The 21,722-nt window shown below is 36.5% G+C and overlaps 2 protein-coding genes across 8 annotated transcripts in view; both read left to right on the forward strand.

Annotated features, from left to right (window-relative positions):
- CREG1 (cellular repressor of E1A stimulated genes 1) lies at positions 1-12,844 on the forward strand. Of its 5 annotated transcripts, XR_014026427.1 has the most exons (6): positions 1-515; positions 7,613-7,732; positions 8,099-8,131; positions 9,888-10,075; positions 10,664-10,733; positions 10,964-12,844. XR_014026427.1 is itself a non-coding variant. In XM_081327613.1 (5 exons), coding segments are annotated over exons 1-5 (594 nt in total). In that variant the 5' UTR covers positions 118-263; the 3' UTR covers positions 10,965-12,844. The 5 variants fall into 5 exon arrangements, 3 of the variants coding, with proteins under 3 accessions (XP_081183739.1, XP_081183741.1, XP_081183740.1); XR_014026428.1 differs by having other exon boundaries at positions 91-515; positions 9,888-10,733; XM_081327613.1 differs by lacking the exon at positions 10,664-10,733 and having other exon boundaries at positions 118-515.
- Positions 12,845-20,152: 7,308 nt separating this feature from the next.
- The window catches only part of CD247 (CD247 molecule), a 30,609-nt gene continuing 29,039 nt past the window's right edge, over positions 20,153-21,722 (forward strand). For all 3 annotated transcript variants that reach the window (XM_081328082.1, XM_081328083.1, XM_081328084.1), the window contains exon 1: positions 20,153-20,249. In XM_081328082.1, coding sequence (XP_081184208.1) covers positions 20,192-20,249 — 58 coding nt within the window. In that variant the 5' untranslated portion in view covers positions 20,153-20,191. The remainder of the gene's footprint in view (positions 20,250-21,722) is intronic.

Genomic DNA, 21,722 nt, shown 5'->3' on the forward strand with positions numbered 1-21,722 from the left:
AGCAATATAATCCCGCCCACAACGTGTAGCTATGCCCACAATGTTTTCCGCCATTAGTTAGATCTTACTGGTTAAAAAGGGGGTAACCTGATTTGCCATTGGATGAAAATCTTAGCCACCCTCCTTTCACGTGAACTCTCAGGAGCAGGCAGCTACCTTATTGGATGCGCTGAAGGAGAACGGGGCTGCCTAGCTTTTTAAGTGCCCAATTTCCCCTATTCCCTAAGGGACCTTTTCCAAAAGTGTCTGTGAAAGGACGTAAGATGTGGCGGCTGGTATGGTTGCTGGCGGGAGTGACTGCGATTCCCCCGCACCAGGAGACGGCGCGGGTCGCCCGCTTCGTGGCCCACGTGTGTGACTGGGGCGCGCTGGCCACGATCTCCACGCAGGATCCTCCGATGCGGGGCCAGCCCTTCGCCAATGTGTTTTCCATCAGCGACGGGCCGGTGGGAAAAGGTAGTGGGGTCCCTTATATGTACCTGACGGAGCTGGAAATCTCAGTGCATGACTTGAAGGTGAGCGGTGGCCGACAGCTGCATCGTCCTGGGTACGTTGCCTTTGCAGGCAGTGCCCGGCTGGTTTGGGGAAAGGTCTCTGCGGTTTGAGGTTCTAATGCAGGGGTCTTCAAACTTGGCCCTTTTATGACTTTTGGACTTCAACTCCCAGAATTCCTCAGCCAGGCATGCTGGCTGAGGAATTCTGGGAGTTGAAGTCCACAAATCATAAAAAGGCCAAGTTTGAAGACCCCTGTTCTAATGTGTGGCCCGGCACGGTTGTAAAAGAAGAAAATGCAGATTCCACCGTCAGCATTTTCGGTCAGTTTTTAAGGAAGTTTGCACTAATAACTAACTTATGAGGAAGATTAGACTCGTCAGGTTACCAAAAATGATTTAAATGTACCGGGTTGTTAGTTTTTTTTCCCCAGAACTAGTTTTTCCTTCTGTATTGCAGGTTGATGCTCTCCACTTTTGAGATTACGCTCTGACGAGTTGTGGGTCACATTAAATTAATCATGTTGTTTTCTGTGGCTATGAGAACATAGTTTTAAAGACCGCACCATATGTACGTATTGACCTTTTGAAAAGGATGATGCAAAAAGAGTCATGAATTTAATTTTTCGGCATAAAATAACAGATTTTTTATGTGATGTCCTGAATGTTCCATTTTTAGTTCATACTGTACATGCTTCTGTGCTTTAGCTAACAAGGCTTTTGGCATGAGAATTACGATGTCAAGATTTGACAATCATAATCCAATCCCCAAGATGAGCAGGAATTTCATACCAGTTCTCTGGCTCAAGGCTGTTAGATATTGTATGAAAAACTGAACGGGATTTTGTTTCACTTTTTCATATTGGAGTCTGGAATGGAGTGTAACTATTGTAGTGGCAAGAAGGTGTTTTAATTTTTCCTTCAATTTAAGTAGCAAAGCCTATTTTCTCAAAATGGCTATTTGTCTTGTGGGGGGAAAAAGATGATCTGGTGTATTTTATCCTGTATGATAAACAGCAGATTCTGATGGCAATTCTAAATTTTTAAATTGGACAAATGCAAAGATCTTATGAAAAAGTGTATAAATATGGGTAAGATTTGTGAAAAGGACCTTGGAGTTATAGCTCACAATAAAACAGACTGATTTTTAGGCTGTACAAAATAGAAATATAATTGAAAAACAACCTGAAGCAAGTTTTACTCTGTATTAAAGTCTTGCATTCAGTGATTTAGTCAACTACCCTAGTGCTCTAATTATGCTCAGCTAAGCCATATTTTTAAGCATTGTTTTTTGAGTGAATTGTAATAATTTGTGCATTATATTAAACCACAAGTCAGTTTATATATTATACTAAGTTGTGAATTCATTTAATTATTAATGCAATATGTGAATGAAGACAGCTACTGTGATATTTGTGTAGAGAGGGGTCATTGTTACAATTATTATTGCTGAGTATTAAAAATACATGTTCTGCTTCCAAGCTGTGAAGTTTTAGAGATGTTGGTGCTTTAAAAGGATTAGAAAGAAGAGCAACAACATTTCTGTGATAGGATAACTTGCACACACATATAAGCTGAATGTTCACATTAGGTTTTCGCCAATCACATTTCTTACAAACCTGGGCATAGGATTTCAGCTCCACTTCCAAGAAATATTGTTTAAAATGACAACCTTAACTGGCCCATTCTTTTGACCTAGTATGGGAAATTGTCAATCTGTAAGGGACTCAGCTAACTGTTACTAGAGTCTTTTGTCATTTATCATACATATGACAAGCCATTCTCTAGAGTTCCTTTCAGTTCTTTCTTGGTAGCTCAAAACTCTGATGAGTTTATTTGGAATTTTTTGACCTCACTCTTATCCATTCTTCTTTGTCTTTCATCATCTTCTAAAACAATAGTGTAATTGGAAGCAATCTTTGTGTGTAGGTGTGTGTTTAAATATAGATGTCAAGCCATATTATACTTAAGTGTAGGTGCATTTTTCTTAATTTACTGCTGTGATCAGCATATTTGAATAAATGAGAGACGCTGGGAGTCAGGTAACATATATATTTAATAAACTATAATTAAACCAAATAGTTACATACACTAATAGATATATAAGTGATATATCATGATACTCTATGCTCACCTTAGTCCAGGTAATTAAAACATAGAACCATAAAGGAAGGCTCCAAATGTAGTAGATGGAATTTCATAGGAACGAAAGATTAAAAGATGTATTGAAAACATATCTGTTTGGAGAACTTCCTCTGTCTCAAATAATTTTTACTTAACCTGAAAAAGTAAGTACAAGCCTATATAGGGCAAGCTTGATTTATTTTCTTCTTTTTACTTTAAGAATATTTTTCCCTGCAAAAATGGACGAAATCCTACACAATTTCTGCTTTCATAACATTGATAAATATTAATAAATTGGGTTTATTAAATTGGATTTATTAAATTTGATTTTTTAAAATTGAGTCAAGTACCGTTTTTAGCAAGAGGCAGGGTTCCCCACATCACGATAGGACAAAAGAATGAATTACAGTATCTTTGCCCATCTATTTTTTCTTGATTCACAGCTATCAACTGGTCTATGTCAAGTTTTAAAATAAATTGTGTTAGCAGTGCTCTGACACAGTACTCTTAAGAATTATGGGATGGGAGAAATCCCACAATGATTCTGGGGTGATGGCTCCTTAGGCAGGATGTTCTCTGCCTCATCACTTCCTTTGAATTAACTTGAACTGAACTAAACCTATCTGCACTTTGAATGTTGATAATTAAATATTAAATTGTCTTCAAGGGAGTATCAGTCAAATGAATAGAAACTTTTATGATTCATGAGGAAATAAATAATACTTAAAGATAATTAGATGAAACTATGGCAAACTCACATTCAGTTACAAGTGATTCAGTGGACACATTTAGACACCTCCATATCTATGATTTGAAAAACATCTTTTCTGAGGGGATAGTTGCAAAGGAAAATTGATTTTTGTGTAACAGATGCAGATCAATTTTAAAAACCATGGTTGTAACCCTTAAGAAGTCTACTATTTGAGAATTGGCTGCAAATCCTGAGAAAGATGTATGCCAATCTGATTGCATTGTGAACTTTTTCCCATCTGGACTAAAATGGGATCTGGGAAGTAGGGATGTGGCAAGCAGTTTCCAATGAGAAAACTTAACTCAATAGGATGTATATGATTTTCAGTTGATGCTGGGGTATAAACCTGATTTTTGAAGGCGGTAAAGGATATGCCGTTATAGGTAGTTTGCAATGTATCAGTATTTGTTCACAACTAATATTGTGTAGTAGGAGAATCTGTCACGCAGACGCATAGAAAATTGTTGTCTGGACTAGCTTAAAAATGCTGTGTCATCTTAACAGGGTGTAATTGCTTTTCCAGCAGGAACAAACTAAAGAGATAGCTCACTGTGCTTTTTACTGCTGCTGCTTGGGTTAATTTTGATTGAATGATGTTTCTGTTATACCCATATGCAGTGCTTTTTTTGTAAAAGAAAAAGGTGCCGGAACTCACACATGTCATACAACCCGCCTTGCCTACCCTACAAGGTTCCATCCAAAAAAGGTACCGGAACTCCGTTCTGAGCGTTCTATGAGAAAAAAAGCCCTGCCCATATGACACAGTACAGGTAGTCCTTGACTTACAACCGTTCATTTTGTGACCGTTCAAAGTTACAATGGCACTGGAAAAACCTATGACTGTTTTTCATACTTAGTGACCATTGCAGCAGCCCCATGATGATCCAAATTCAGATGCTTGGCAACTGACTCACATTTTTGACGGTTGCAGTATACCAAGATCATGTGGGACCTTGTGACCTTCTGACGTGGGCAAGCCAGATTCACTTAACAGCCGTGTTACTAACTTAACAATCGCAGTGATTCACTTAACAAAAAAGATTGTAAAATGGGGGAAAATTCACTTAACAACTGTCTCAGAAATATTGGACTCAGTTGTGATCATAACTCAAGGACTACCTGTAGCCTTAATAGTACTTCTGTACCTCTTCCATACTTTGTGTGTGTTCAACAAAATCTGACCAGTTCAGTAAAATTTATTTTGTCAAATGTATATGTCTACCTGTATCACAAACATGCTGTGGGAAAATGACTGGAGAGAGAAATAGACGCCTTCTGGCTGAAAAAAAAAATCATAGTAGAGGATAGAATTTCTGGCTACTGAAGGCAAAATTCAGCAGGACTGTTTTAAATCTGATTCCTGGGATGATAAAGGTCTCACAGAAATCACACTTCTATGTATTTGTTAAAAACACAGACATCTTGTCTGCTATAGATTCAAGTCAAATTAAAATGGTGATATAGCAAGTTATGTGCAGTCTTTCAGTTTATTGAACACTGGCACCAGATTGTAGTAGTTCAGACTAATCTGATAGTTACCTAATAGCAGTGATTTGAAATGAAGCCAATTGTTTTGAAAGACTGGAAACCTTATATGGACTTTTTACAGAAAGCAGTGAAGAAATGAAATGTTGATTTAAAGTATGTTTGAAGTTTAAGCTAGACTTGGACTATATAAGGAACTGAAGAAACCTATACACCAGACATGTCAAACACAAGGCCCGGGGCCCGGATCCGGCCCGCGAAGTGGTTTCATGTGGCCCGCGAAGCCATCCTGGAAACAGTGAGGGAATGGCCCCCGCAATGGCCTCCGCTGCCTTGGCCCTGGCCCAGAGACCTTCCTCCTGCCAGAGACCCTCAGATCTGTCCCACTCCTGCACAGGCCCCCATAGGCATCCTTGATGTGAACGATGTAGAGCTGGCCACGCCCACCCAAGCCACACCCACCCAGCCCCCTGAGGGCAACCGCAATGCTGATGCGGCCCTCAATGAAATTGAGTTTGACACCCCTGCTATACACTATCTCAGAGGAAGGAGGGATTTTAAAATTGTATCTACAGTATCTGTAGAAGAAAAAGTAGGAAGCTATTTTAACTTTAATTCTTTTTTCTTTTCCTTTTTTCCACTTTTTTCTCTTTTTCTTTTCTTTTTTCAATTTGTCTTTCATTGTATGAAAAATTGGCAGATAGATGGATAGATAGATAGGTAGATAGACAGATAGTTTTTCCATGATGATACATTTATAATTATCTTATGTAGTTTACAGTTGGTTCCATATTTCTTTAATAGAGTGGTAATAAGAATTGTTGCCAGTGTTTTCTAGTGCAGGGGTCCCCAACCCCCAGTCCGTGGACAAATACTGGGCGGTGGCATGCCAGCAACTGGTCCGCAAAAACAAGGAAAGCCCCATCCACAGGATGTGGGCAGCACACAAAACCATGCCCCTCCGGTCCGTAGAAAAACCTCTCTCCACGTAACCGGTCCCTGGTGCCCAAAAGGTTGGGGACCTGTGTTCTAGTGCATGTTTTCAATGCCTGTTTCTGATTGGCAACGAAGAAAAAAAACCCTCTAATGATAGATTATTATAACTTGATGAGGGTTATGCCACAAACATTTCTACCCTCTTAAATTTGAACTTCATGGAATGCCTTTTCTTCCCTTCTGAAGTATGCAGGAAGTTGTGACAGCCTTAATCTGTATGTTGCTAGACCTGAATTCAGATTTTGAAAGTATCCACTACTGTTTGGGACCTCAGCCATATCTCTGAAATGCTTTCTAGTCTAGCATTTGTACACATTGGGTTTGTTGCAAAAATATAATTAGAGACTTACAGTTAAGCTTGTAAGACTGAAAATCTTAAATTCTCAAGAAAAGTATGTCTAAACAAGTAAGCTGTATCTTGTTAACTTCTGTACTAAGTACTTGACAAAACAAAGTTCTATAAATAACGTGACCTTCTACTATGTTTGTTTGATTTGGATAATGATTTTTAAATGTCTTGATAATGAATACTCCACTTACTCATTTATTTATTGTGTACAGTACAACGCACATTTAGTTAGGGTCCAGTGACTTCTTGCTCATTAGAAACTTGAGTGAATATCACAAGCGCTTCTAAAAGTTGTTAAGCATTTGTTATCTTATTTATATCTGAACTTTATGCAAATATTGCAGCTCGATTTAATATTAAATGTTCGCTCAATTTTTCATAGATGGTAAGAAAGATAGAATTCTAGAGGTCTGGAAAACATTTTGCCTATTTGTGAAATTTTAGATGATTCCAATAAAAGTGCTTCATGTGGGACAGGCTTGCACATTTTGGAACTCTGTTCTTGAAATTAGAGTTCATTGATTACTCTGTCATCAACGTACAGTTTTCCAGATATGAGATGGTTATTAGAGATGGTTATAAAGTTCTTTCTCTGAAAAGAGAAAAATGTAGCATTCTGCTATGTGGTGTTATAAAATATGACGATCCTAAAGAAACCTTTCAGTCCTGTGGGTGAACAACTGATTCTCTGTGTGGATGCCACTTCCGGAAGTCCATTCTGGGCCTGGGCAACAAAAAATTAGCTACTGGTTCTGCGAACCAGCTGAATCCCACCACTGTGTGGGTTGTATTTCTAAAAATGTTTTTGATAATTCCATGGCACTAATTGGACCATGTGATTAACTTGTCCTTTCCTCATTCGGAAGGACAGTATCTGAAAAAGTGCTTTTTCTTTTTATCTCCAGCAATACAGATGATAGCTGGAGACATTTTCCACAGATAATAAACTCAGTCATGAATCAGCAAATTCTTACTAAATTCCAAGAATTTGCTGATTCATGACTGAGTTTATTTATCTGTGGAAAACGTCTCCAGCTGTCATCTGTATTGCTGGAGATAAAAACAAAAAGCACTTTTTCAGAACTTAGTAATGTGTATCTGGGTTAATACTGAAGCAAGAAATATAAAATGCTTATATTTAAATCATGTGCTTCTATAACTTCACTTTTTCCCAAAAATAAATTTGTTTGAATATTTCAAGAGGTCACAATTCAGTCTTGTGCCTATAGAAAAGGCTGAATCAACTTCATGTGATTTTTAAATTTTTACACTGAATAGAAAAATGAAACAAGGAAATTCAAGTGTTTTAGGTACATTACCTTTGACAAGTATATTTTATGTCAAATTATCTTTTATGCATTATTTTACTCAATGGACGGAACTTTGATTGAATCCAGTTTACCTCTTGTATTTCAGGTGAATGCAAATGCCTCTCTAACTATGTCCTTGGCACAGACCTCTTATTGCAAGAAGCAAGGTTATGATCCTCAAAATCCTCTATGTGCCCACGTGATCTTCAATGGCGTAGTTGAGAAGGTAAACCAATATTTGTGCTGGTAACAAGACTACAGATGCAAATATTAGCTCGGAAGTAGAAAATAGTGTTCATAATAGTGTGTTTTAAACTTTGGTATTAATCTCTGTCTCCTGAGCCTACATATTTAACAATAAAAATCCATATAAATATTTGACCCTGGTGTAATGAAGGGACTTTCTTAATTTGTGATGAGGAAATAGCCGCATAGGACAATGCATTGTCTTACCCAGCTACTTTCCTCATGTACGGGACTCCGCTGGTGGAACTGAATCATCTCACATACTTTGCGAATTATGTGGCAAACTACTGAGTATATGATTAAAATATTGCTAAAAAGGGTATCCTCTTTTGTTTTGGGATTTCAGAGAGGAGTTGCTTTCTTCTTCCCAGTTGGCAAGGTGATGAAAAATAATCTTTGGCCTACAAAACTTTATACTGCAACAGGTTTATTCATTTTTATTGTGGCAAAACATGTTTATGTAGGCATATGCTTGCTGCAGTCAGAAGAGACTTTTGACAGTTTCCACATGTTCATAAAAATACAATAAAACATCTACAGCATAACTATACAAATAAACAGCACATAAAACAACGTTGCTTTAATCTTCATTTGGAGCTTTGCACTTCAGACTTAATTCAAGGAACCAGGTGGTAGTAGAGAAGGTGAGAATCAAGTTCTCTTGAGTTTAGTAGGAATTATTCCAAAGAAATTGTCTATAGTATTATAGTTCAAATGACATCAGTGTTTGTAATTGGGGTGGGCAACCTGTGCACATACTGTACCTGTGACATCATTTCATATTGCAGAATGTAAAAGACAGTGACCCGAAGAAATAAAGATACAACTAATTCTAGTCTCTTTCAATGCCACTAATTATACCCCTCTTATTCTACCAAAATAAACAAATTCATCTATCTGCTTAATATTTTTTCTATTTATGTAAACCTGAAACTATTTACTATCTACTAAAATAGCTACCTTACTCTTTAATGCATTAATTATCAGATCCATATACCGCGTAGCAGAGTGAGCGCCTGTTACTCGTCCCAGCTTCTGCCAACCTAGCAGTTCGAAAGCACGTAAAAATGCAAGTAGAAAAATAGGGACCACTACGGTGGGAAGGTAACAGCGTTCCGTGCGCCTTTGGCGTCTAGTCATGCTGGCCACATGACCACGGAGACGTCCTTGGACAAGCGCTGGCTCTTCGGCTTTGAAACGGAGATGAGCACCGGCCCCTAGAGTCAGAAACGACTAGCACGCATGTGCGGGGGAACCTTTACCTTTACCTTTTTATACTTCATTGCTTCATATAATAAATATAATATACCTACTACAGTGATACATTCAGTTCTCAGACAATAATATGAGACTCTTTGCATTCAAAAGTACAAATTCATTCACAGTGCCAGCCAACCCTCCTTCATATTCATCACAAACATTCCTTATAAATATATCCATAAATATATTGGGTACATGTACACATTTTCGACTTACTCTGTGTTCAATGTCAAACCATTTATTAAGCATCCCACTTGTTCTCCATCTTTATCTCCATCATATCTCCATCTTATTATATTCAACAGTTAACTTTCAACTCCATATTCACATAAGACTTTATGTGAATAAATCCTACTGACTTTATCACATGCTTTCTCTAAATCAACAAATGAACAATAAACTTTCTTCTCATTTTCTACATTTCTCAATGATTGCTGAAGAGCAAAACTCTGCACAAGGCCACACTGCTCTTCTCAAATTTTTCTCATGGTTACCTGACATAAACTTTTATCATGTCCAATTTGTATCCTAACCTGTCATAAAAAATGATTTAGTACAGTTTTAAAAACAAATTTAGCCACCATCCAGTCCTCAAAATTCCTAACCACTACAAGTCATCCAAGCAGTAACCAGGACAAAATCAAAAGCAGCATATCCTGCTTTTTTTGTGCAACTTATCAGACACACTGTTTTCCAGCTATTGGTTGTGACATTATTAGCTAAGTGAACAGGCTGCAATTCTAAGGACAAAGTCAACAATTCCACTGGATTGAGTCTAGAAAGCTGTTCAAATTGTCCTATCTTGAGAAGACTTGCAGAAAAATATAATGGTTAACTAATTTGATGTCTTTTATGTTGCTGAAAACTCTTTTTAGGTTCAGAATCGTACAGAAGCTGATTTTGCAAAGACAGCACTGTTCAGTAGACATCCTGAAATGGCACTTTGGCCTATAGGGCATAACTGGTTTTTTGCCAAACTGAACATCATCAACATCTGGCTTCTAGACTTCTTTGGTGGAATCAAAACTGTGACCCCAGAAGACTATTTTAATGCTATACCCTAGTGAGTGCTTGGTTTTGTTATATTACTTTTGAAGTAATATTTTTGAAGTTGTGATTTATGAGTCTGACACATATAGTACAAACTTGAATTCTCTCTTGTTTTTAATTAAAATCACTTTAATGTGTTTTTGGTTAAAATCCTTTACCTGCTTTAAATCAGTCTTTTCTGCCATGGTGCTTGCCTTATGGAACATCCTTCCCCCTCCCCCACCCTTTGAAATTAGATTAGCTCCATCCCTTTTGACATTCCCAAAGGCCTGCAAGACTGGTTATCAGGCCTGGGACTCTCAAGGAACTGAAGTCTTACTTAGATGGCTCCATTTGTTGAGTATCATTATTATCCTCCTTTTGCCTATGGTTTCCATGTTTGATTGTTATGATATTTATTAATATGGATGTTTATATGTTATATCTGTTGTTTTTACATTTGCTGTTTCATCTGATAGTTGTGCACCACCCAGGGTCACTTCTTGCAAAATGGGAGGCAGTGTAAATTAGATAGATAAATAAAATAATAAAACATAATGAAACTGTCTGGTTCCTTTCACTTTTGACAAAATTGACTACTGTATAATATGTCACATCCTAGGACTTATCCCAAAATGACAGATAGCTGATAGCCAAAATAGAATTACATGAGATTGTGTACTTGCATACCGGTAAGTACTTCCCAATGTTTATAAAAGATAATGAAGTTTCTGTACCGTGCCATCTATTCTGGTATTGTCTGCTCTGGCTGATAGTGGCTTTCCAAAATCTCATGCAGGGATTTTCTCTGCCTTGTAGCTGCTTTGCTTTTATCATAGAATTTTGAAGAAAAAGTGCCAAAATGATTACTTCACAGTGCCAAAATATCATTTAAACTATTTTTCTTGTTTATCCTTTGTAGGGATTAACGTTTTTTTGGATGCAATTGAACATCTCTCCTTTCACTTCCATAACAAGAAGATAAGGACACTATGGGAACTCTGCAAAACTCAAAATTTGCATATTCATGTCAAATCCTGAAGGATTGTTTATGCTGTATACACTTTTTGTGAGGGCAACCCCCCCCACACCAGCTTTTAAAAGTCTGAAATTCATGCCAAGAAATTTCATACTATGAACACATTTTTAGGATATGCAAATTGGCACAGCCTGCATAATTCATTTTGCCTTTAAGGCTTGGATTTTTAAAGAGAGTTAACTATTTTTCAGCAAGTTTATAAAAATGAAAATTCAGTTGGGGCAAGAAGGATGTATTCGTAAAACAGAAGGAAAATTTGGGAGAAGAAAAAGAGAGGCAAATAATTGCAAACTTAACTGGTGCGACCAAACATTTTCATATATTCATCTGCACTATGTCTAGATTTAGAAATTTGTAAACAGCATCTTGGATTCAGTCCCTGCTCACTTGTTGGATAATTTTATTGTTGGAATCAGCTATAAAAACAATTGTACCATTATCTTTTTTTCTCCAACCAGAATTCCATTTCTAAATGGGTGGTTAAATAAATTTATTAAATAAAAGTAATGAAATGTGTGAACCAATCAACATGTAACAACACAACCAACCAACCCGCTTACAGCAACAAAGCGAGCACCCCACACACCCTCACCAATATTTATAGAGAGACGGCAGCTCCGATCACGCTTTGCTCGCACAAGCACGAAGCCAAAGACACCAGCCTGAAGATGTCGAGTGAGACCTCGTCGAAACGTCACCAAGACACTATCAATCTTACATGGGAAAAGACCCGAATGCGCCAAGACCTAGATACCTGTACCCGTGAAAATCTACAAAAACATGTATATATATATATATGTATATATATGTGTGTGTGTATATGTATATGTATATATATATATGTATGTATATGTATATATGTGTGTATGTATGTATATATATATATATGTATGTATGTATGTATGTATGTATTTGTGTGTGTGTGTATAAATTCATGAAAAATATCCAGATAAGTATGAATAAATGTGCAGTCTTGGTAATCTTATGCATAAATGGAACACACATTCTGTCTCATTACTTCTTATAAATGGTGTTCTCTATTCATAGATCCATAAGGATCCTACTATGCCCATCTTCAAGAGCTCTTTAAAAACCTAGCTTTTCCCCAGGCTTTAGGTTAGATGACGGACTGGCTCTAAGAATTATGAGAAATGTGGATGGTAAGTTTTGCTCCTTGAATGAATACTCTTTTTAATAATCAAAAAAAGCTTCACAAAGTTGTCTGGGATGGGACAACTTTGAGGTCTGAGATTGCCAAGGTTATAATGAAAAATGAATATAATAAAACTCACAAAAACGAATATAAACCCAGCCAAAACACACACTCTTTAATTTGCCTTTTGTTTGTAAATGTGTTCTAAAACAAATTTACACTTCGTTTTATTCACTTAACCAAAAGAGTTATAGTCTTTATAGGCAGTAAAATAGGCTGATTGGTAACTAACTGCCTTTGTTATATTGTTATCACTTTGGCTGAGGCATATTTGAAAATACTTTTTATTTATATTAACAGCTTTTCCTACCTTTTTGAATAACCAAAGTGACTTACATGTTTTTTTACTATGGTAAATTGCATAGTTTTGATTACATATGAAAAATCTATATTACATAGCTATTGTGTTATTAAATAGTATGAAAATAACTATTCCTGGAATTAATTTGAATTTGTTTTATTTGCTATGCTTAATGTACAATAAAGTAAAGAAGATGAAAAAATTTAGAAGTGTGAATCATCTGCAAAAAATAAAATTAGTCTGGACTATGCTTTCTGAATCAATTCTTCTGATATGAACCTTGATTTTTAAATACATTTATTTTAGAAAGAGGTATTTTCTGTATCTACAGACCACTTTGCATTTCTACATCCGGAGCTCATTTTTTTCAAGTTTCTATGGTTTATTTATTTTATTTGTTGATAGAATTTATATAACTGACCATCTCACCAAAAGTGACTCTGGACAGCACTCTGCTTTTTTCATACTGCATTCATAGCAATGTTTTTATGAAAGGCTACATGTCAGCAATTTGTTTACTAACATTTTCTTTCAGACCAACTTTTTTTATGTTTGTTAAGGGATCAGAATGAACCAGCCGTTAAAAAAAAAGGATACAAATTCTAGCTGAGAACAAAATAAATCTGGAATGCACAAGATGTCTTTCAAGATCAGCTTAGGAAGAAAACATTTTACGTTTTTAATATATTCCTTCCCATTTCTGGATAATCTATTTGCTTATTTTTTATTTTTATTCATTTATTCAATTTATAAGCTTCCTCAATTGTTCAAGTGACTCTAGGCGATATATACCATAGTAAAACAAAATAAGTATAAAAACAGCAATAAATAACTGAAAAACTATCTATATATTACTATACTGAGGAAGGAATCCCCATGAACACCAAGGAATATTGCATTAATACTAAATAGGCAACTGGGTCACCGTACCGAAGAGTCTGCTGAGAAAGCCGCATTTTTAAAGGTTTCCTGAATATTGTCTAAGGACAGTACAGACTGCAGAGGAGCTGTTATTCCACAGGGTAGGAATGGCTACAGACAAAGTGTGTTCAGGTGTCAGACCTTCAAGGCACCACAGTTCAAAAATATAAATTCTAGAATTCTATTAATATAGGCTATAAGAACAGATTCTTGAGAACCTATCAGTATTTTTCTTTTTTATACCTTATACCGAAGAGAATTAAGGTGCAGCAATCTTGAGTTTCTCAGGTTTTCCTGTTTTCCCAAGCGGAGTTCACATTTTCCTAATGGTTGCTGCAAATATTCTTCAAAGCCATTTATGTACTCCTCTATGCCGAGATCTGCTGAAGTGACATAATTTTAATGATGGGACCCACAGCACACCTATTCTATTAGAATTAATAGGCAGACATAACACTGAGGCAGTCCCACAAATAACTGGACCCTGAATTGTGAAAGGTTTCCTGTTTTCTGTATTTCTATACATACACCCTTGAATTTCATCTGATAGCTGACAGGCAACCACTATAGTACACAGAGCAGAGGTGTTATCTACTTTTTTGAGTGTAGATTGTGTCATGTTAAGAGAGTGTAATTCTCTGATCTAAGTATTCCTTAGATACATAGAAGGATGTGTTCCATATGGGCCCCATTAAATTTTATTCATTTATTTCCGGAATTTTTATGCCTCCTGCCTCACTGATACAGTGACTCTGGGTGGTTTACAATAGGATAAAAAGTAAAAAAAAAAGTCCTACAAGATAATTAAAAATAGAGGAATTAAATAAAAAAGCTAAAAAACCAAGATGATGGTAGTCTTCTCTGCCCATTCAGCCACTCCAATGTATAAGGCCTCTTTTGAGGTGCCAGGCCAAGTAGCAGAGCCAGGTTTTCAGGTTTTTCTGGAAATCCAAGAGTGTGGGGATGGACCTCACTTCCAATGGGAGAATATTCCAGAGGGCAAGGGCAAATAAACTTTGCCACTATCATATATGTAAAGAAAAGTTGAGGGAAATACTTATTCAGAAGCCTGAGTGAGAAGGAAAGATTGAGTTTGTTTGAGAGCCCAATAACCTTGCTATAAGAAAATGAAAAAGTGTTGCATTTGTACTTTTATTAGCAACTTGATTTGGCAGAATTAACAAATGAAGCTTTTTATTATACTATCACCATCCCACACTCTCCTTTCTCAGGTTTATATGCCATATATTTAATGAAGTGAACTATGATCCAGAAAACCTAATCTAACAACCTGATTTTTCTTTTAAGACTTATTCCCCCCCCATCTCAAAAACTAGAGCAACTGCCACTCAGGAAAAGCTAAAGTGGGTGGCTAGCTACCTGGCTTATTTGTTTGTTATTTTGTCAGGAGTGAATCTTAGGAAACACATAGAATTAGTGTCAGGCCTCCTCCATTAAAAAAGATGGGAGTTAGATAATCCTTTTAGAATGCAGTAATTAATATGTCTCTGCCAGCAATTGTGGAATTTGTAGGAGATTAGTTCATGGAACCTAATAAGAACTGAATGAAACTTCCCTGTAAGGGGAAACCTACAGTGAGGCAAGTTTGGCTGTGACTTGTCAATTGAATACCAATGATTTTGGTATTCAAGAGTTTTATTTTTATATACAACCCACTAGCCTTTGAGAGAGCATTGATGAAAGAAACTGTAAAGTGTTGGCTTTGCTTCTGCTCCTTGGGAGTTAAAAATGATATTTTTGATTAAATACAATCCACTGGAGCCTTTGCGGGTTTGTTTTCTTCTACTAATTTTTATTCATGTCTTCTTTCTCTTCTCAGATGACAAAGGCATTCATATTATCTTCCATTAATATCAAGTTGCCTGAGAAAATCTGCTACAAAGGCAACCGGTTAATTCCTAATAGCAGTTTATGAGCATTGATTGTGGATTCATTGTCTGGGGCAACAATAGATGAGTTATTTATAACCGTAACTTGGTTCTGATAAAGGCTTGTTTCCTTAGCAGTCATGTACTTCCTGTAAAGTCTTTAAACTTGTGATTGCTGTTAACCCAAACAAGCACACCACACAAGATTTGAAATGGAAACAAGTTCTCTCAGAATTGCAATAAATTCTATTTATATTAATAAATGTTTATTCTAATTTAGAATTGGAATTATAGAATTACAATACAGATTTTACTGTATGAAGAGAGAACATTTTATAACCAGTACAAACCCATGTACTCATTTGTATCTAGGAATGGTTTCTAAATTAATTTACATTCTCCATCAGATGTAGTTTTGAGATACTATATTGTAGACATCAAAATAGAGCTCCATAACTCATTTTAACTAAAGCTAATTCAGTATACTTTGTGGGAATATTTGGTTTCATAAAGTTTAATAAAAAATATGTTGAATTGTGATTTCAACTTTTAATATTAGTTTTATTCACATATGAATCATTTTTCAAAATTTTTGAGGTTTATAATATCACATTTTATGAAAGTGATCCAACCTGATCACTCCCTTATGAGCAGTTTTTAGAAGATAAACTATCCAGTTTAGCAATAAGAATTGGGATAATATACCAATGAAAAAATGTATCAATTGTTTCTAAATACATTCGGTAGAAATTTAATATTCTTCTTGCATTTATATTTCCATTGCTGCCTATTACTGCATCTAAATTCTGCATTTATTTAATTATACAATCTTTGACTTGTGTATTATTTAGATGTATGCTTAGCATGTTGTTGTTTTTCCTTTGTTAAAGAGAAAAGAAAATATACTCTTTTTCTCTGCATTATTTTTTCCTTTTCAAACTGCAGAGCATACAATTCATGGTAAGGACTTTAACTAATGTGCTTTGAAATAAATGGACTAAACACAGGTCTTGGGATAGGGTGAATGGTGCCCCCTCACTGGATGTCTTTCTATTGAGTGGCCAGATGCCACCTTTTAAATCTATTTTGTACTGTGTTTTTATTTTGGTTTTCTATTATATATTCTGAACCAGCCAGAATAGATTTGGGTGGTGCCTAATACAAATAAAATAAATAGTAAATAGAACAGCTTATATCCTGCAACAATATCTTTAACACCATCAAACAATGTCTGCCTATCCCAGGTCCTTGGGAACGACTGGACAGGTGGACAAAAGTGTCAAAACTAGTCTAAACATCTAGCTGACTGTGCAACCTATCATAACAATCTCTTTGTAGACTTATTATCCATACCAAAGGTTAAAAATCCTAATCTTAATAAACACAAAGCTCAATATTTGTTTCAAATTTTAAAATACAGATAATAAGCATTTAATTTCCAGTTTAATGTATTTTTGAAGTGTGGATGGAAACTGAAATGTGCTCCATTTGTTCCTCTGATGCTGGAAGTTTCTTTATGTGTGAGTTTGTCTATGTGCACGGGCAAGCACATATACTAAATTAATATATTTTATTCTCAGAGAAAAAGTCAGTATTTTTATTTTCAGAAACATAATTGTTGTTATTAGTACCTTTTAATGTTCTTCTGCCAAGTGCTGATTAAGGAGAATTTTAAATAAATGTAGTAAATCAAATCAGCACATATAACTGCAAAGTTTCATGTAACTTTTCCCCGTCCACAATTAACAACTGCATAAAAGATATAGGTAGTATTGCAGGCCAGTAAATAATCAACTCTTTTCCAAATTTGTTACCTTCCGGATGTGAATATCAACAGCCATAATCTCTGCTCCTAATATGATCTTGATGGCTAGAATTATAAAAGTATGAAATTCCATACACTGAGGTAGCTCACATAGTAATTAAGAGGATGAGAGAGAACAGAATCAGAACCAAATAAAACTTACTCCTAGGTATCTGGAAAGAACATATGGAGGCAGGCCACTCAGAACTTCTCTGTAGAAAGGGGAATGCAGACGTTTTACATCTTGGACCCATATCTCTTCAAGCTCTAGGTCAGGGGTAGGCAACCTCAGCTCCTTTATGACTCATGGACTTCAACTCCCAGAATTCCTGAGTCAGCTATGCTGACTCAGGAATTCTGGGAGTTGAAGTCCAGGAGTCATAAAAGAATCGAGATTGCCTATCCCTGCTCTAGGTCAACATCTTAGCTGGAATTCTCCCACAGGTTGCTATGTTTTATTTCATATTATTTTTATTACTAGTTAAGTGTAGCAGTATACCTGTATTTTTTATATTTGCCAATATTATCTCTAGATTTTGGGTTCTTTGCTCAATGAACTGTGCATTTTTGGCTTTATGCAACCTGGGAGAAAATCAGAAGGCTGAGCTCAGCTTCTTTAGCCTTCACACCTTCCAAAGCTGGATCCTCCATAGGGGTTGGTCATTGTGGCTCTTGCCTGGGATGCCCACTCTTGAAGAAACTCCAGTTTTAGTAAAAATATCAATTTAGATAAACCATTTTCTAATCTCCTCCATTTTGCTAGGGAGTCAGTTGCAACAATAGACTTATATCACCATCCTAGCATTTTTTTTCTGCAGATGCCAAGATTGCTTTTTGGATCAACAAGTGCCATCTTGTGCAATCAAATGCAGCATCTGGGTCTAACTGGGTCTAACTTTTCATGTTTGCATTTATTGTATCTTGTCATTTTTGCTTTTACCTTTCACATCTACATCAAAGTGGAAGGCTATGTGGGCAATGGAGTAGGATGCAGTTCGTAAAACATGATCATACCACTGTAGGCTTTTTCCTCATCTTCTCTGATACTGGCACGGTGGTCATTTGCTTCCAAACTGTGTCCTTGCTGACATGGTCAAGGAAAGAAACACTTAATGACCGACGAACCAAGTACATGGCATATAATGTAGTGCTAAATGCATTTGGTGACAGGCCAGCACTCAGCATTATATAGAGCTGTTGGGTGTACCATTGTCTCATATACCTTTAATTGTAGATGGATTGGTATATGTTGATCACAGAGCACACCAGTGATCTCCTTCCAACATAACCAAGCTTTGTTCACTCTTGATGCTGCTATCACTTTGTAGATAGGATCTTAGGTAATGGAAGGAGTTGATCTTCACTAGATCTTTACTGCTGACTTGTATGATGGCAGTGCTTGGGCTGGTCTCTAAATATTCAGTCTTTTTGATATTGATGTGCAGGGCAAATTGGCAAAGGCAATTGTTCCTTAATTGTGATAGTATCTACAACAGGGGTCTTCAAACTCGGCCCTTTTATGACTCATGGACTTCAACTCCCAGAATTCCTCAGCCAGCATGCCTGGCTGAGAAATTCTGGGAGTTGAAGTCCATGAGTCATAAAAGGGCCGAGTTTGAAGACCTCTGATCTACAACAATGTTGAACCTTGAAGAACATCAACTTTCACAGGAAAGCAGTCAGAAAGGCCGACAGTGAATCACATGTGACAGCTGGTATTTACATGCCGCATCTGGACCCATGTTATGAGTGGCTCAGACACACCGTGGTCATGTAGCTCATACCAAATTAACTGATGCTGAACATGGTCAAAGGCCTTTTCAAGGTCGAGGAAAGTCAAATGTAAAAGTTTCCCCTTTTCTCAGTGTTTCTCTATAAGCATGAGAACTGCAAAGATGGGGTCAGTAGTACAAGAGCCTTTGACAAAGCTACATTGATTGGCATTGATTTTTACAATGTCATGTAGACGCTAGTTGATGATTCACTCAAACATTTTCATTGTGTGTGATTGAAGGCAAAATTAGTCAATAGTTTGGGCAATACGCTGGATCCTCTTTATTCTGGAAGAAATGTATTGTGATGATCATGGTCTAGCCATCAGGCATGGAGCCCAGAGTCCACAATGGCATTGATGAAATTTAATAATAACAATAAAGTTGGAAGGGACCTTGGAGGTCATCTAGTCCAATCCCCTGCTCAGGCAGGAAACACTATACCATTTCAGACAAATGGCTGTCCAGTCTCTTCTTAAAATCTTCAATAATCTCATACAATAATATTTAATATAGCCTATTTATATATTGATATTTTTAATATTATCAATCTTTTTTGCCCCGAATATCCAAGTGGCATCAAGTGAAAAAGAAAGATCAGCCAAACAATCACCAGCAACAAAGTACTTAGATAACTGTACTAATATTGCTAGTACACGTACAATTGAAAAGACAGTTCCTGACATACAAGAATCCAAAGATGGGGGCCTGAACAGACCCACACTGACACTTTCAAACAGGGCATGAGGGATGTGCCCCAGGATATCCTGTGGGAAGAAAATGTGGCAAAGGAAATCTTGAAGTCTGGCTATGGCTATAGGCTGGAATCAAAGTGACAGATAGATACCATGGGTGAAGTTAAGGCAGACATTTTGCACTGAAATTTGGACATTGCATAAAACACCATTTCACTGGCGTTCAATATGCTGCAAACTTTAACAATCACTGATCATTCCATATACTGTACATGAGTTTGTAGCCATTTTTAATTGAGTTTTTTTGATGGTAGAGCAAAAGACTGTGTGTTTCAACCTTACTGCCAGCAGGTGGTTTCTGAAAGATCACAGTGGCTTTGCACTTCCTGTGAAGGCAGTCAGAAGAACAAAGCTTTTTCTCTTCTCTTGTTTTTTCCTTGTCCTGGTATCTGTTCAACTGTGGTCTTCAGCCTTCTTCTTTACCCCCAACTGGCCTACAACCTTGGGGGGGGGGAAATGAAGCTGAAAGGAATACTTATCAATGCCATCCTTCAGGCTTTGCTCCCAATTACAGGTAAGACAGGCTTTTCATATTCTAGGAAACTATTTTAAAAATTTCTCTTGCCCGAAATGGAGGAAAGTAGCAAGCTTCTCTTGCATGCCATAGTCTCCTTGTACCAGGAAGGAAATCTCTGTGTAAGCTTGTAGTTAAAAATCAGCTATGCATTTTGTTCAAATTCCATCACCTTGGATCAGGGCTTTTCATAAGACAATGCTTTATAACCTGATGAAGAGAATTGCTGGGCTGGCAGAAGGATTAAAAAACATGTTTAATGTCCTGTGGTTTTGGCCTGGGACCCATGTGAGCCTGCTTCCATTTGCAAACAATTGTTGAACTAAAAGGGTATCTTTTGGCATTGCTGTCTACCTACTAATAGTGTATTGTTCCAGCAGAATTTACTAGCAGTGTCTACTATTCATGAGGGATACACTACCCATAGTCTCTCAATGGGAATTGTCACTGTCATGTTTTATATTTAATCAGGGAAATGCCACGTTGTGAATTATGTGGCCTTACCGTTAATTAAAAGACGCATCTCTCACTTCTTAGAAATCAGTTGATTATGGTGTTGTTCTTTCAGGCGTACAATGTATTAATCAATGTAGCACTTGGAGGTTTACAAAAAAAAACCCAGAACATAGCTATATTATGGATGAATAAAAACATTGAACAAGTAATATTTTGCAAGTTTAGACTAAATATTATACACACTTATCAGTACAGAACATAGAGGGAATAACTTTGGAAAAATAATAAATCTCATTTTTAAACACTATGTATTTCTGTGATGCAACATTTCAAACCCTTGGCATTTCTGTGGTTGAAATCCAATGACACATCTTGAATAATCCCAGTGGACATGATGGATTCTATGAATATGCCTAGAATTATGCTGCAAATTTTTAAAGCTTGTTAAACTATGCAAATGATCATAGATGCATTAATTCGTTTTAAAAATAAATCAGAAACTTTTATTTAATTTGCATTTCCAGACCATTAAATTTTAGCTATTCATCTTTTTTTATGAGAGAGCTGGATAATATTTAAAACAAACACAAGATAAATATTATCCCTTGACTTTCATGTTCAACATTATACAGAAGATGCGTACAAACATCTTACGTTCTGTTTTAGTGTGCTCTGTTTGCATGTCCTGAAAGCAAATAAAACAAAATGCAGCTTTGAACCTTCTGGATCCCATCACATGGAAACATTTCATGAGAACATGCAAACTTTTTATCTATACTAAGAAAGATGATTCCAATTGTATGTGTGGATGTTGAATGGTACCATTGCAACAGTTTCAACCATGCAAGCTAGTTTTCTAGGCAGGCTTCTACTGTATTTTAGTGTTCATTTTACAGGGCATTACAGTAAGTAAAACACAAATGCACATTCTCTCTTGCTCATGATTTTCTGAATTGAAATATAAATACACCCACTTAATCCAAGGCTCATATCAGTTCAAAATTGAAGAAGAAATAT

This window comes from Vipera berus (assembly GCF_964194415.1).
Source record: "Vipera berus genome assembly, chromosome: 4".
NCBI classification, from domain to species: Eukaryota; Metazoa; Chordata; class Lepidosauria; order Squamata; family Viperidae; genus Vipera; species Vipera berus.

Bases quoted from the DNA above. Each gene is read 5' to 3' on its own strand.
- CREG1 (XM_081327613.1), top strand. From the start codon at position 264: ATGTGGCGGCTGGTATGGTTGCTGGCGGGAGTGACTGCGATTCCCCCG. The intron at 7,733-8,098 runs GTAAACCAATAT...TTGGGATTTCAG, and splicing joins TCAATGGCGTAGTTGAGAAG to AGAGGAGTTGCTTTCTTCTT. The intron at 8,132-9,887 runs GTGATGAAAAAT...AACTCTTTTTAG, and splicing joins TCTTCTTCCCAGTTGGCAAG to GTTCAGAATCGTACAGAAGC.